Source organism: Cyprinodon tularosa, unplaced genomic scaffold (genome assembly GCF_016077235.1).
Source record: "Cyprinodon tularosa strain WSP-4 unplaced genomic scaffold, ASM1607723v1 ctg99, whole genome shotgun sequence".
NCBI classification, from domain to species: domain Eukaryota; kingdom Metazoa; phylum Chordata; class Actinopteri; order Cyprinodontiformes; family Cyprinodontidae; genus Cyprinodon; species Cyprinodon tularosa.
This window is the reverse complement of record NW_024039773.1, coordinates 417,975-434,596: the sequence shown is the minus strand read 5'-3', so window position 1 is coordinate 434,596 and position 16,622 is coordinate 417,975. Positions and strand designations below refer to the sequence as shown.

At 38.7% G+C, this 16,622-nt stretch overlaps 1 protein-coding gene across 1 annotated transcript in view; it reads left to right on the top strand.

The window, feature by feature from the left end:
- LOC119777212 (teashirt homolog 2) overlaps positions 1-16,252 on the top strand; it is a 99,335-nt gene extending 83,083 nt beyond the window's left edge. Inside the window, exon 2 of the mRNA XM_038276017.1 lies at positions 12,468-16,252. Within this exon, the coding sequence (XP_038131945.1) occupies positions 12,468-15,508 (3,041 nt within the window). The 3' untranslated portion in view covers positions 15,509-16,252. The remainder of the gene's footprint in view (positions 1-12,467) is intronic.
- Positions 16,253-16,622: the final 370 nt, after the last annotated feature.

Below are 16,622 nucleotides of genomic sequence, written 5' to 3'. Positions count from 1 at the left end.
AATCATCCTTTTTATTATAACTTTTCTGATCTGAAGAGTGAACCCATATAAAAAATAAATAAAAATAAGCCACTTTCACGCCCTGGATTTATTCGGCAGGTTTTAACCAGAGGTGTCAGAAATATTCATGTTTATTACTCAAGTAGAAGTAAAAATCCTACTGTTTAAAAATAATTTTGTAGAAGTTAGAGTATCAACTGAAGCATTTTACTCAAGTAAAAGTGTAAAAGTACCAATTTTAAAACTACTTTAAGTATTAAAGTAAAAGTAATGCAAGAAAAATATTAAGGACAGATGCTTTACTGCATATTATTCGTAGTCTACAGTTCTGAATAACTTCCTCCTACTTAATTTTCTTTGTATTATAAGAAATGATAACCGTGTCAAATTTAACTTTACATAAAACTATTTATTTTTTATTTGTTGAAGTACCTCATTTGTTGCAACTACAAAGAAATTCGTTGTCAGGAAACAAATTATTTTGATGGTTTTCTATTTTTCTACATATCAACAGGCAAAAGCAACAAATATAAGGTTAAATGAAATAAATTCTATTTCAGGAGTAGAAAGTAGAGATAATTGCAAACATATTTAAGGAGTAGAAGTAAAAAATAATTACTCCAGTAAAGTAAAGATAGCTACATTTTTTACTGAAGTAAGCTAACAAAGTATTTGCAATTAGTTTCTTGACACTTCTGGTTTTAACTTCATCCCAGCACGCACATTTTAATAAAAGAGTTTCTAATTCACCTTTTTCTCAAGAGTAACTCAATGACAAACTGAAAATGTAAAAAAGATTCACTCAATTCAATTTCATTTGGAAAGTAAATCCAATAAATTATTTTTTTAAATTTTATGTTGGGTTATAACACTTGAAAATCAAACCACTGCTTATGCGTAGCAGAAATTTTATGCTGAAAATTTTGGGGGAAGTAATTTAACATTTAATGTATCACCTGGGGTTGGGAATACCATCATAAAAAACAGTTTTAGCACCTTCCAATAATTCCTAGGAAGGAATTATTATGTGAAATCTTTTTTTAATGTATTGTCATCTTTTTGTAAAACTGATCACTGTGTTTATGGACTTTTTATTTCTCCTGGGCCCTCTTCAAAGTAGAAAACAGAAAAGAAGACGGTACACATGTAAGGCTCCTGAGTGTTAATCTTCATAAGCTACTAACTACAAAAAAAGCTGCTTACACTCAATCATATTTTAGAGTCAGAGCATTTGGTAATAACTCTATGGTTTACTGTTGGAGAACTGCAGCAAATATATATCACTAAATAGGTATTTGGACGGCCTCTCAGGTGGACCTGGTGTGAAACATTATGCTCACTAGGGATGCAAAATATGGATAAATTAAATTATCTAAAGTGGATGGGTCCTACTAATCAACTAATGATTAAGGGAAAATGTTTTATATCATGCTGAATTTAAAAAGTACAATTTTACTGAATGATCTGGTAGAATTATGAAGTGCCTTGAGATTACATGTGTTTTGAATTGGTGCTATATAAATAAACTGAATTGAATTATATTTCAGTAATTTATTGTGCCGCCTTTAAGAAATACTGAATGAAGAAAAACATGTTTCTTCTGCACAGTAATAAAAACTATTTATGAGATGTAATAAAATGGGAATTTATTAGGATACTAAATTAAATAAAGAATTAAAAAATATGTGAGGAACAGTATAAACAGATTGAATGCTGTCAGACTATTTAGCAATTTGTTTTAAAGAAGTGGTCTCAAAAGCCTCGTCCCGTTCCAATGAAATTAGCGGGTTAACGCGTGTTTTTCAAACAATCGGCATTTCCCTTCCCACTTGCAAAAAATGCTGGGTCTAACCCCTCACTGCGTGGCCTCTGTACCACTTCAGCTGTGACTCTGGTGACACCATCACACTGGGTTAGCGTTGATAATGTCACCATTATGGCAGACATCAGGAGAGTAAACAATGGAGAGTCACATCGAAGGAAGCCAGTGCGTAATAAGTGTTTTTTATTGTTTAGCTCTATCATCTGTCCAAATCCCTCTCACCAGAGCTATTTATCAAATGAAAACTGAGTTTTTTCGGCTTTTTAGATGAGACGTGTCTGGGCTGACACGGCATGCCGTACGTTACGTCCAATGGTTTCGCGTAAATTTGACCCGGGTAAAAACACATCAGCGAGCTGTCCCCACTGCCACTAAAATCCGATTGTTCCCGGGTTTAACCAGGTTTTTCAGCCAGTGGGAAAGGGGTATCACTGCAATATAGTCCTTTATTTTTAGTGTTTGTTTGCTCTCAGAGGAATGTGTAAAGTGCATTATGTATGCCTTGTGATTTAGCTGATACCTTAGCCAATTCTCCCCTTTAAAAGAGATTTAGAAGTTCAATGGGACTTCCTGGTTAAATTAAAGCTGGATACATGTTTTTAAAAAATTGAGGCTTTCCCATCTACCATGCTAATTTCTAGCATGTCTTTTCATGCCACTTTACTAATGTTTTGCATTATACCTTCCTCTTTTCTATCATCACATCTGCACCTTCTGAGCACAGCAGACAAGTTATGCTGCTCCGCCATGCAGCACAGCTAATTTGGAGCTATTTATCTGATAACTTAATTATCCACTTTATATTATATTGATATAAATTTTAATTAATTTATATTAGAAACTAGGGATGCACGATATTGGGATTTTGGCTGATATCCGATATGCCGATATTTTAAAACTCATGTAGCCGATAACCGATATCGATACCGATGTTAAAGCTGGACAAAAATAAGTAGTCATTGAAAATAGCAGTTTTGTTATCCATTTCTGACACTTTGAAAAATAATATACTCAAATATATTTTCATATGCTGATATCAAATTGATTTTTAAAAACGCGGTATCTGTCTATTATACTTTCAAAATCTCGTGAAATTTCATCGTTCTGTTACAAACTCTCGTGATATTTTGCGAATTCTTGTGAGATTTTGTTAGTGAAATAGATCGATACCGCGTCAATATATCAACATATAAAAATATGGCAAAATTTTGTGAATTTTCGGGGGATTTCGTAGCATAACGATGACATATAGCAATATTTCATTAGTCAAAGAGATTGATATGGTATTTTTAAATGGCAATATATCAGCATATGAAGATATTGTGATATTTTAATGTATCAATATTTTTTCCCTCGTCTTTAGAAGTTTTTAAGTCTGTAAAAAAGAAGTTTTTGAGGAAGAAGAAGAAGTAGTATTTTATTTTTCTTTAAGAGTTTAGAAACTCAGAAGCTGATCAAATATCGGGTTAAATATCGGTGGGGTGGCCGATGTCCGATATTCAGTTTTAAGGCCGATACCGATAGGGGGCCAATTATATCGTGCATCCCTATTAGAAACAGAACCACATAAAGTTAATTCTGCAGTCTAGTTGCCATTAAACAGTGTAAATAATCCCTGTTAGACTCTAGATCCATTCATATTTCCTCCTAAAACGCTTCAGCCCTGGCACTACTTTGCTGGCACTTTAAGGCAGAATGACCAGCATCGCCCTCTACTGGACGGCGGCAAAAAGGTATTGCTAAAAGAACTTAAGCTATAAGAACTAAATCCAATTGAACTAATTTTAATCTAAAAACCATTAACAGACAATTAGTCATATGTTTATTATTTGTTTACATCCAGATGCTGACTGATAAGCAAAATGCAAGCGAATATCTACTGTTGCTACTTGCTCATCCAGGAGCAGAAAATCCTGCAACATTAATGACTGGATGTAATCAACTGGTTTTCCTTAGATAGAAAACTTTTAACCAATCTGTTCGGGTGATTTGATTGGACTGAAATAAAACAAATTTAATTTCTGTAACTTTGTTAGAGTGATGGTATCATAAACTATTTGAAACCTAAAAAAGGAACATCTTAGGGTCGTTCAGCAGGATAAGGATCTAAATCTTACAGAATCAACAGAACAATGTTCACCACATACAAAGTTGGCATTTATTCACTGAGTTCTCATTCAATCCAATGGAGTTCAAAGAGACTAAGGAAGGATCGAGTCAATCTCCAGACAATCAAAGATCCATTTAGTTGTTTTAATCTGGTGAAATGACATTTAGCCTGGCCTTTTGGCAAGGAGGAGGGGCAAACAACCGATAGTTGTTGTATGAATAAACACCCTGATCTACCCAAATAGAATTTAGTTTTGTTTTTTACTATGTCAGACTTTTTTTCTGTCATAAAAGGTTTTAGAATTACCGTTTAGACTTTTTGTACATTTTTACAAGGGAGTGCCAATAAGTGTTGAGGGTGTTGCACATAAAAAAATCCTCTTTAAATAGAACCACTTACTGGAGGGGAGTGGAGATGTATTCTGCAAAGATACTAATGCTTTACACTTGAGGTATAAATATGTTGTCATGTAAGCTTTTAGCACCATTCCAGTTGAAAATGCAGCCATGAATCTGTGATTTTTTTATGCAGCTCGCTAGTCTCTCTGGATGTAGAGAAAAAGTCTTTTGGCCCAGAATCAGACTGCTGCTTCTGTAAATCCAGGCCTCTCCGTGCCAAGAGTCTGTTCTAACGGATAAAGGTTATAAACACTTCAGCCGTCTGATTTACAATCGACACCTTAGGTTTTTTGACCTTTGCATATCTCTGTCTGAAGATATAAATTTGTCGTGACACAGATTGGAGGCTTTACAGCAGTTTATGACATGCTAAATCTCAGGCAAGCATGCCAGCCTCTTGTTTTCTAGAGCCTGGTTTGGAGAGGAGTCTTCTTACTCGGCTTAATTTTCAAAGAAGGCATTTTCGTTCCATTATTTTAGGGAGAAATATAAAAAAATATATCTATATTGGGTTTTTCACTTCTGTCCTATTAGATTGGTGCATGAACGGCCCTGCTTTGTGAAGTTCACTGGTGCTTTCGTTGCTACATTCAGCGGTGATCTTAGGTCGTTGATCTCTGTCATCGTCTTTGAGTCTGCTTTCGTGTTTGCGATCAGTGCAGCTGGGGCTTGCTTCAGCGCCGTGGTAGATCAAACAGTGGCAAAGCGCTCTTGGAAACAGTGTGGGAAGCAGAGTCAGACATGGGGCTTTCTCAGAGCAATCCCTTCCAGAAGGTTAATTGGTGCCTCTGGATGTCTGCAGCTTAGGGCATCTGATAGGAAACCCCAGAACAGCAGGAAGGGCGGCTGTTAATCTCCGTCAAGTCAACTCTCACATACCAAGAATAGGACAAACATATTAATATCGAAATAGTTCATGTGACTGGCTTTTAACAAGAAAGCCATCCTTTTCTTTAAGAAAAGGCAGTTATGGTTTAGTCACATGTTGAACTAAAAGGCTTTAAAAAGTCTCACAGAATTCTCTATGACCCTTTAGCTTTTCACATTTTATTAAAACCAGAAAACCTGTGATATCATTGTTACTTAAATGGACTTTATACAATGGACCAATACAAAAAAAAAATGCTTTATTGGTGTTGATGTAAGAAGAATCCCAGGTTACACACGGCCTTGCCCTGTGCTGTGTAAAAGTTTCATTGAAGTCAGTGTCAGAATTTTAGACTCACTTCAGATTTTCTGGGGGTTTATTTCAGACTAGTGGAGTATAAGAACTAAAAACTATTGCCCCAGTGTTTGGTTCTGGTTCTGCAGAGAAGATTTAATCAAGTAGACCTAGACAAGTAACCTTCTGTTGAAGTAATTTTGGGAAGGGGCAAAAATACTGGTTAGCTGATTGGCCTATGCTGGTGATAGACGGGCCAAATAAACCAATCAGATCAACGAAGCATATGACGTACTAACAGAGCGACGACGAAAACACAACCACAAGCCAGGCTACTCTTGCCGAAACCAGTCGGGAGAAGAGCAAAAACATCTTTTCCTCTGAGAAAAGCCTCCAGAGCAGTGTTTTGCTCTTCTTTCAGTGAAGAAATACTCTGTAATTCCGATAAAACTTGCTCGATAGAAACGCTAGTTTCATCGGCTGAAGCCGCCATGTTCTTTAGACTGAACTGACGCGCTTCTCGTTGCGTCACACCTCGACCCGCCTCAAAGCCAACGCTGATTGGACGTTCGTTTGGTGAACGGCTCCAGATTTTCTTTAACGGAGAGTCTCCAGACTGATCTGCGAGTGAAACCTTGAAAGCTCGCGAGATCAGGATGGTCTCACGAGGCTATAAATGCAGGGTCATCCTGAAAGAAAAGCTGTTACAGCTGCCAAAAAATGACACCGGTTTAGATAAGAAAAAGCTTCATTTTTTCGACTGGCTGACTGAATCTGTTTAAGCCTCTAGATTTGCACAGGTTGATGGGAGATAATTTAAAAAAGCATTTCCTTTTTTTCATTTTGGTTTAGAACTATGCATTTTTTAATAATTCACAGGGAAACCCACAAAATGTGATATTTGTGGTTGTGATGTAAACTCCAAGGCACTGCGTTTAAAAATATTTGATGGGCATTAGAAAAAAAGGCACCACCATATGGGACATTCTCCTCTCTTTGGTGGACGTTCACTTTAAGGGATAACTTTGAAGAGGGAGGACATCAACCTGGAGCTTGTCACCGCCATTTCTGTTCTCCTTCTCTGTGAATACTATATATAAGATTATAAATAAAACATATGTCTTTGCTCTTGACAACTCTCTCCCTTAGCATCAAGAGTGTTTTGGGCCGCATCCCTGATCTCATCCGGCCAATCAAAACAAGCCGGTGCAGCCGAGGAAGGTCACAGCGCGTCTATGCTTATCGTGCACGTACACAACTGTGCGTTTGTGCTCGCTCTCGTTCACTGTGAGGGCCTCAGTTGGCCCATGTTTGTCTTTGAAAGTCCGAATCCCATCTCCATTTTCATCCATTAGCCGACAACCAGTTCATCTTCAGGGTTTCTCTCGAGGCACTTGTGAAATATTGATACAGTGGAGAGAAAAAAAAGAGTTATTTTTCAAAGAACGATGGAGACATTCTATGGGCTGCCCCATGCGGGATGCCTGAGTGCTCGGCCGCAGCCATCCCCTTCACAGAGTGTCTTCTATTCAGCAGAGAAATATTAACCACATGAAATGCATAAGTGCCTGGACAGGACTGTTATGTCCTATTCATATTTAACACAGAGCACATCTGCCATGTCTCTCTCTCCTAAAATGCAAGTTTTTTTCTGCATGGCTGTGAGGTGGAAAGTATCTGAAAAGATGTGCGACAGCCCTGACAAACTGCATTTATTGGAGGATGTTATTAAAAGATACAATGCTGTGAAAAAGCCTCTTTCTGACTCACACTTGACAAAGATAACATGACCAAGTAGATTAGGTTAGATTTGTGAATTTGAACCAATTGTCAAAAAAAAAAAAAAAAAATACATTTCAATATCTAGTAGTGATTTTATTTTTTAGGTGGAAAAAGTTATGTTAACCAAACTGAGAGGAAATATTGTTCCTTTATTAAATCATGATTTATATTTTCATTGACCACATTTTCCCTTGTCTTCTGTCCAACCTTCAGAATAAAGAAATCACTGAAATAGCATTTGTCTGACATACGGAAGAGGATTAGGGCCACTGAAAAAAAAAGTTAACTGATTTATTTTTTATTTTATTTCAGTATAGTATGGGAAAAAAGTCAGAATTCTGACTTTAATCTCAGAATTCTGACTTTTTTTTTTTTTCAGAATTCTGACTGAATTCTGACAATAAAAAAGTCAAAATTCTGAGAAAATAGTCAGAATTCTGAGAAAAAAAGTCCCATACTCCCATACTATACTGAAATAAAAAAAAATCAGTTAACTTTTTTTGTTTTGTTTCAGTGGCCCTAATCCTCTTCTGTACTGACAACATGAAGTTGGTTTGAATAATTAGATAAACCGCCTCTCTTATATAAAAATAGTGTCAACATGAGGGTGGAGGTTGGTTGAGAACCCAAATGCAGAGACGAGGGAGGCAGGAAGGAGTTTTTGTAGGTTTAATGGAGTTAAAGGGCAAAAAAAAAAAAAAAAAAAAAATCCAAGAATCAAACCCAGAAGAGAAGAGAAAACAAAGATGGGGAGCCGAGTAACAAGGAACCAACACTGACGAACTGCACAGGCAGAGTATATATGGGAGGCAGAACAAAGACTGGAGTAATCAGCTTATATGGAGCAGGTGTGGATGGAAGTGACTAGAAGGGAGCTAAGGGAAAGGAGACGGACACAAGGGGGCAACAGAGAGTAATTTAAGAGTGCTTAAATATAACACAAAATGGAAAATGAACCAAAGATCAACAAAACAGAATTACATCAAAGTCCAAAAGGAGAGAACCATAACAGATAGAAGAAAAAAAAATAAAAAAAAAATACACTAAGTCAGGCTTCCTCAATTATGGTCTTTGAGGTGTAGTGTCCTCTACTTTGATGAATTTTGTTTCATTATTTTTGCCAGCAACGAACACATTTTGTAAATTAAAAATTCAATATAAACATTAATCCAGAAACTAGACATTGTAAAAGGTTTTAATCCTAAATAGGTTTTGAGAGTAAATTTGCTGTTTTTTCAGATTTATTTTCATGAATTGCATTCTTTTCAAATTGTGTTTTATAGATCGCATCAAGCCCAATACAAAAGCTCACAGCAGACCAATAGAAATGTGCCTTCATTCCTCAACCCAGAGGAGAGCCCGCACCCAGAAGCGTATAGAATGTGATCGGCAAAATGCAAATTGAAAAGAATGCAATTCCTGAATCTCAGACTGAATATAAAATATTTGAAAAAATAAAATTTTAAAAGTAGATATATAATTTTCTTTTATTCTTTTGTATCAAAAGAATCAAAAATAATAAATAAATCTAAGAAAACAGCAAAGTTGCACTTAAAGTAGTATTACAGAACTTTTAGTTTTGTTACATTTTTGGCTCCATTTTCTTTTTGCATTTTTTTAAATTACAATTTACTAAACATGTTCTTTGCTTGTAACAATGCAGGAACAAAATTAGCTCCATACAGGTGCGGCAAAAGGAAAATAAAAGTATTGAAATCTGTAAGGGGAGAATATCCATTTGTATTATCGCCCCAGCTTCCATATCATTGGCTACGTTTCAACAAATGCAAACATACGACAGAAAAAAGGTTGTCGTGATCCATATGAAGGCAACGCTGCAGCTGGAGGAAAAAATCCTGCAGTGCTGAGTCAGAGCCTCCATTAATTGGATGATGGGAAATGTGTCAATTAGAAATTCTGTTCTTTAATTATCTGTTAATTGAAGCAATAATGTTTGTGCTCCAAGAGTTGGGAGAACAAACATGTGAATAATGAAAGAAGTAATTGCTCTTTATGAGACTGTCAGGGAAACAGAAAATAACGACATGACAGATTGCCAGTTATCTTCAGAAAGTTTGTACCGTACACTCCGATAACTGATTCAGTTTATCGACGAGCCGTAGCACATCAGCCACATATTTAAACCTTCACTGTCAAACCAAATACAAAGATATGGAATCTGTAGCAGAACGTGAAGTTCTGCACTGCAAAAAATGGAAATCTAAATGAGTAATTTTTGCTTGAATTAAGTGCATTTTTTCTTAAAATGAGGAGATAAGTGGAATTCTTTGCCAATGGAACTAGACAATTTACATTTAAAATAAGAAAAAAAAATGCTTTGTCTTATTTCAAGTGCATATTAACTAATTATCTCATTTTAGGAGTAAAAATATTCATTCCATTGGAAATCATCTTATTTATCTGCTTAAATTAAGGGTAAATACACTTGATTTAAGAGGTTTTTTACTTATTTCTAGATGTTTTTTGCAGTGTGTGTCCTTCTGTGGTTCATGCGGCCCTATGAGGTTATTTCTGGACTGATGCTGAACATTAGAATAACTCATTCCTCACATGTAGCTTCAGGGAGGAGGAGCTGCTTCCCAGAAAAGAAGGCTCACATTTCCCTCGCAGTTTTGAGGCATCTATAATCACAGTGGAAGAGGTCATTTGCAATAACATTTAACAGGCCCCAGAAGAATCAATTTCCTTTTGTCACTCAGTAGCCAATGATTGTTGTAAACATCTCAACTTGAGGCCAGGAAACCCTTGGACAGAGCATTAACTCGATGGCTGGTCGTGAATCAAATGGTCCTGTTACAGCAGCAGCAGTCTGTTAGTAAAAGCATTATGTTAAACTATGCTTCGGCTCCCCGAGCACAAAGCATCTAACGTTATAATGTCTTAAAAAGCTATTTACACCATACTGCATGGCATGTTAATATGTACAGAGACCTCTACATTCGCTACCAACACAAACATAATGATATAAAAATGCAGTAGCATGATCTTGCAATGAAAAAATGGACTAAATTCATAAGAATTCCTCATATATATAAAGTGTCCCATGTTATTGGTAGCGTCTTGGCTATTCTGATGAATATAAAGTACATGAAACTAAAAGCTTTTTTATGGAGTGTCTTTTACAGCTAATTTGTAATCCTATCTCTTGTTACCTTAGACGTTATTATGATTACAGCTGAAAGAATAAATCAGATTAATCGATTATTGAAATAATTATCAATTAAATCGTTAATCCATCTATCACTACCGGGTGTCTGATAACTATTTCAGGGTCAGTCTACCGTGTGCTAACAGCAAAATCAACAAGAACAAATCCGTATTTTTCAAATTAATCACTGAAGACATCCTAGATTTTCCTGAAACCCTTGCTAATAAGAAAACATGCACTTATTTAAGCATACATGCTGTCTAATGTAAAGATATAGTGGACGGTCTTTGAGCTTTGAATTTGGGGGGGTGTTACTCATTGGTTGTGCCACGTGCCAGTCTTTGTGGTGTGCTAACCTAATGCCAGTGCACATGCTCTGACTTTACAGGCACACTTCTAGTTTTGATGTGTCCGGTTAAATTCGGTTGTAATGCCGATTTGTTTCTCGCAATGATGAAAGATCAGGTGGGATAGACTTTAGTAGTTATTGAAAAGGTGGCTTAGGGGTCTCTTAGCTACATTTCAGGAGGAAAAGCATCCACTTTACATTTAATCAAACATGGCTCTTCATGACATTAATATTAAAGAATATTAAATGGGTTTGGTTTTAGTTTATTTCTAATGACATGGGACACTCCTAGATGGCTTCCAGAGGCACTTACCTTTGCAGTCCCGAACCAGTTTCCGTCATGCTTATCCCGAGCTAACCTGACTCCGCCAGATGGATTTGCTCCACATATCCATCTGGAAACATTCCGTTGAAGTAATTTTGGGAAGGGGCGAAATTACTGGTTATGTTGGTGATAGACGGGCCAAATAAACCAATCAGATCAACGAAGCATATGACGTAACAGAGGAGCCAATTGATAGATCAAACTCTTGCCGAAACCAGTCGGGAGAAGAGCAAAAACATCTTTTCCTCTGAGAAAAGCCTCCAGAGCAGTGTTTTGCTCTTCTTTCAGGGAAGAAATACTCTGTAATTCCGATAAAACTTGCTCGATAGCCACGCTAACGCTAGTTTCATCGGCTGAAGCCGCCATGTTCTTTAGACTGAACTGTCGCGCTTCTCGTTGCGTCACACCTCAACCCGCCTCAAAGCCAACGCTGATTGGACGTTCGTTTGGTGAACTGCTCGAAATTTTCTTTAACGGAGAGTCTCCAGACTGATTAGCGAGTGAAACCTTGAAAGCTTGCGAGGGGTGGCAAAGACTGGCCTTCCTATCTAGTTACCCCCCTGAACAAATGGAATTATTATCTAGAGTGATAATTTCCAGACTCTTAAACATGCTCTTTGAATTTTGCAATAAAAGTTTTTATTTTTATTTTACATATTCAAAATGCTTATTTATTTAGAATTGTTAATTTTGTAAGAGAATCCTTCTAGATTAACCAAATAAATTTAAAATATTATGGATAGATTAATTGATCACTAAAATAATCAATGGTTGCATTCCTAAATATGACTCAAAGGCCTATTCCTCAAAAGAAGAAAAGACTAGAGAACAGAACGGAACATTTGAGTAAAGTTGATTTTCACTCATTAGGGAATTGCTAAAGAAATTGCTGCTCTCATAAGCGTGACCACATGTGCTGTCAGGGCTATGATTTATAACTTTAAAACAAAAATCCAGGACAAGAAGTCGTATTTATTGTCTCAAAAAAATTAAAGAAAAGGGAGGTGGTGAGATTTGTAAAATGAAACCAACAAAGATCGAGCTACTTGTCAAAAAAATTAATAAACGTGCAGGAAAAAATGCCTTGCGACCTCTGCTAGGTACAGTTGATGATATTTGGGTATATTGACCTTTGACACTTCTTTGTATGATGGAGGGTACTGTCAGAACATTATAGATAGACAGCAGTGGACTTTGCCAGGAAACCGAAAATGCTTCACCTCTGGGTCAGGATAATGATCTGAAAACATAAAACCAAAGTACCGAAATCAGGGAGGCCTAAATTGAATGTTGTGAGCCAAATTTTGTATATTAATGAATACATTCTTTGTCTCTTTCTTCTTTTTCTAGTTTACGAACCAGATGAAGACGCTCCTCTTCAGGATTCCATTACAGAAGAAGATGGGGAGATCGAAACTCAAACTGAAGAAGAGGGCTCCGAAAAGACCAGCCCCAAAGCATGTGACGACAGAGAGCTGGACAACAAGAGCGTCAACACCTACAGCAACCAGAACTCCCCCGTCAGCGTCCTCTCCAACCAAGAGTTGGAGCTGGAATCTCGCCTCAGCGACAGCAGTGACAGACTCTCAGACTTTAAAACGTCTTCGCCGCCAGAGAGCCAGAGAGACGAAGAAAGTCGAGGTTCAAAACATAAAGAGGAGACGGGCAGCAGCCTGGAGAAAATGAGGGCAGCCTATGCAAACTTTCTCTCTGACTCCTACTGGACGGGAATCGGCGTGGACTTGAAAACGGGCAAAAATACCAGCAAAGCCAACTGTGACAGCACCAACGGGAGCAGCAAGAATGAGTTTGACTGGCACCAGGATGCGCTCTCAAAGACCTTGCAACAGATGCACTCGCCTAAACCAGCTACCAAGCCCAACCTGTTCAGCTCGGTCCACCTGTACAGGCAGGCGTCCAAACCATGTGGTTCAGTGTTCACAGGAGCCAGCCGCTTTCGCTGTAAGGACTGCAGCGCCGCCTATGACACGCTGGTGGAGCTGACCGTCCACATGAACAAGACCGGACACTATCAAGACAATAACCACAGCAAGCAAAGTAACTCCTCTGCCTCATCATCTAAGTCTCGGAAACGTAATTTGCAAGACATGGAAGGGAAGGAGGATGCGCAGAAAGTTTTAAAGTGCATGTTCTGCGGTCATTCGTTTGACTCGCTGCAGGATCTAAGCGTGCATATGATCAAAACAAAGCATTACCAAAAAGTGCCTTTAAAAGAGCCTATCCCAGTAATCACACCCAAACTGCTGCCGCCGGCAAAGAAACGGGTGTTTGAAACAACAAGGCCCTGCTCTCCAGACTCCACTACCGGTGTGTCAGGGTACGCCGAGGCGCAGCGATCCGCCACCCTTTCCAACGCCAACAACAATCGCTACGGATATCAGAATGGAGCCAGCTACACATGGCAGTTTGAGACATGTAAGTCTCAAATTCTTAAATGTATGGAGTGCGGAAGCTCTCATGACACACTTCAGCAGCTCACCACGCACATGATGGTTACCGGCCACTTCATCAAGGTCACAAACTCTGCATCCAAAAAGGGGAAACAGCTAGCGCTTGACCCCCTGGCTGTGGAGAAGATCCAGGGTGTTGTTGAGCCTGCAGCAAGCGATACGGAAGGAGAAAAGGTGTCCCTAAAAAGCCTCTCCCCTAGAAGCAACGACAAAGAAAGCCAGGGGGAAGGAACATCAGACAAAGCAGAAGAAACAGAAACGACAGATGACAAGCAGGAGAGTGAGGATCCAAAAGAGAGCAACGGGGCCTTTAAGTACCCTTATCTCCGTGAGGAAGACCTAGAACAAGAGTCGAGTGGGGGAGGGGACATCCTCAAATCTTTAGCCAACACCGTGGCTTCAGCTATTAATAAGGCCCAAACAGGCACCCCCAGCTGGAGTGCCTACCCGAGCATTCACGCTGCCTATCAGCTCTCTGGCATCATCAAAAACACCCCTCTCTCCTCGTCGTCTCCCGTTCAGCTAAAGCAGACATTTAACCACAAGCTGAGGCCGATCGCCCCGAAGGGGAAGCTGTACCACGGTGCTTTGGGAGTCGAGCTTTCCCAGGGGCTACATCAAAACGTGGACATCAAAAAAGAAAAGGTTGGCATTAACGACGGTAAAGAAAGTCAGAGTATAAAGTTTGATCTGCTGGAGAACGATGACAGCGATTGTCAGGATGATTCCTCCTCCTCTTCAAAGCTCGATGCAGACTGCATGAATGAAGGAAGTGAAGCGATCAAAGGCAAGTTGAGCCCAGATTTCTCTGACAGAGGCAAGACGCCGAGCCCCGCTGCCAGCAACGGACGCAGCACTACATCAGAGCCTCTCAGTGACACTCCAGATATACTTGGCATCAACCCTCTAAGTGCGCTACAGTCAGTTCTGAACAATCATCTTGGCAAAGCAAATAAGCCCAATAACTCAAGAGCGGATAAATTATCTGCACACGCCCAGTCAATCTTTGCAGAGTTTAACCGTAGCAGCGAGAAGCCACCTTTAATGCTTGGAAGTCCTCCAAGAAACAGACCTAATAAGACTTTCCTCATGATTAATGATGACCAACCAATAGATCTGACTAAATCTAAGCATAGCAAGGCGAACACTTTGTTGCTAGGGCCTTCTACCCCAACGCCGCAGAAATACGCTCTGTCTGACATCGCTGACATGGTTAAGGTACTTCCTAAGGCCACAACACCAAAACCCTCCTTACCATCAAGGATTCCGACCATGAAGCTGGAGTCAGACGTCAGACGCTTCGAGGACGTGTCGGCCGAGGTGTACTCAGTCCACAAACGCAAGGGCAGGCAGTCCAACTGGAACCCACGACACCTTCTAATCCTGCAGGCTCAGTTTGCCTCGAGCCTCTTCCAGACGTCCGAGGGGAAGTATTTGCTCTCAGATCTCGGCCCTCAGGAAAGGATGCACATCTCCAAGTTCACCGGGTTGTCAATGACAACCATCAGTCACTGGTTAGCGAATGTAAAGTATCAGCTGAGGAAAACGGGAGGAACCAAGTTCTTGAAAAACATGGACACCGGCCATCCGGTGTTCTACTGCAACGACTGCGCTTCCCAGTTTAGGTCACCAACCACGTTCATTTCCCATCTGGAATCCCATCTGGGTTTCCAAATCAAAGACATGTGCAAAATGCCGGTAGAGCACCAGACGAAGGTGGAGGAGCCGGAAATGCTGAAGGCCCTCAGCGTCAGAGCCACCGACTCTCTGGTGTCAGAGGAGGACATTGACTCTAAGTTTAAGTGTAAGCTCTGCTGTCGGACATTTGCGAGCAATCACGCGGTAAAGCTCCATTTGAGTAAAACTCACAGCAAATCCCCAGATAACCATTCACAATACGTGGAAATGGACAAGGAGTGACGTTTTGTATGGATACTCTTTGTATGGAACTTTTATCCCTTTCTTCCTTTTTTTTTTCATTTTATTACACGGGTCAGATATTTCAACCAGTTTTTTTAATTTAGCGTTGTATGGTCTACATCATCATGACTTTTGGCAAAAAAAAAAGAAAGACACACTGGTTCAAGACTCTGTGAGGAAACACTAAAATACTTTTTGCACCCAGCTCAAAGGCACCACCAGTAATGAAATGTATTACTGCTTGAAGAAACATAAATGCTGATGTTTGCATGCAATAGCCCTGGCTATGACTACTATTTATTTGTATATGTCAACTTTCAATTGTATTTTGAAGTAAAACAAAAAAATAATAATAATAATGAGCTAATTGAACTACTTGTACGAACTCTGTGACACAGTATAGCTGCGCAGATGTGCAGTTTTTGAAGCAGGTAGCCCGAAACATCATCACACACGGAGAACTGTAGAGTGTATCGCTATATCAAGATGTTTTGTGCCGCAACGATAGAAGAAGAACATTTTAAAAAAGCACTTTAATAAATGTTTAATCACCGGTTAAGACGCAGATTATGTACATTTCTCTAAAACAATTAGATTGTTTGGAAGCCAGGACGTTTCACATGTACATATATTTTAGGAAAACATAAAAAAATAAAGTCAGTTTCATGCAACAGTGAGAACAACATGACACCTGTGATTACCTGCACCTTTTTTTACTTATTCAAATAAAGAGTTAACATTTGATAACGGCTTGTTTTTGTGTTTTGTTAATTGCATTTGTCGTTTCCTTTTTTTGCAGATGACGTTATGACGCTGCAAAGATTTTATCAGTCACTTGAAAACCAGCATTTAACAGTACAGACCTCAGAGTGCTCAAGTAAAAGTAGCACTGTTTTAAAATGTCTACTGGAGTTAATATAAAGCATAGCTATCAAAGAGATAAAAAAGTAAGAATGGAAAAGTATTTGGTATAAAGGCTACTAAAGTACTGAGTAACTGTTTTACTATTTAAAATGATGCAATAAGATAAATCCTAAAATACAAATTCACTAAAGTACACTCACTCACTAAAGTATTCATTTATATATATATATGAAGTGAAGTAGGTCAATTA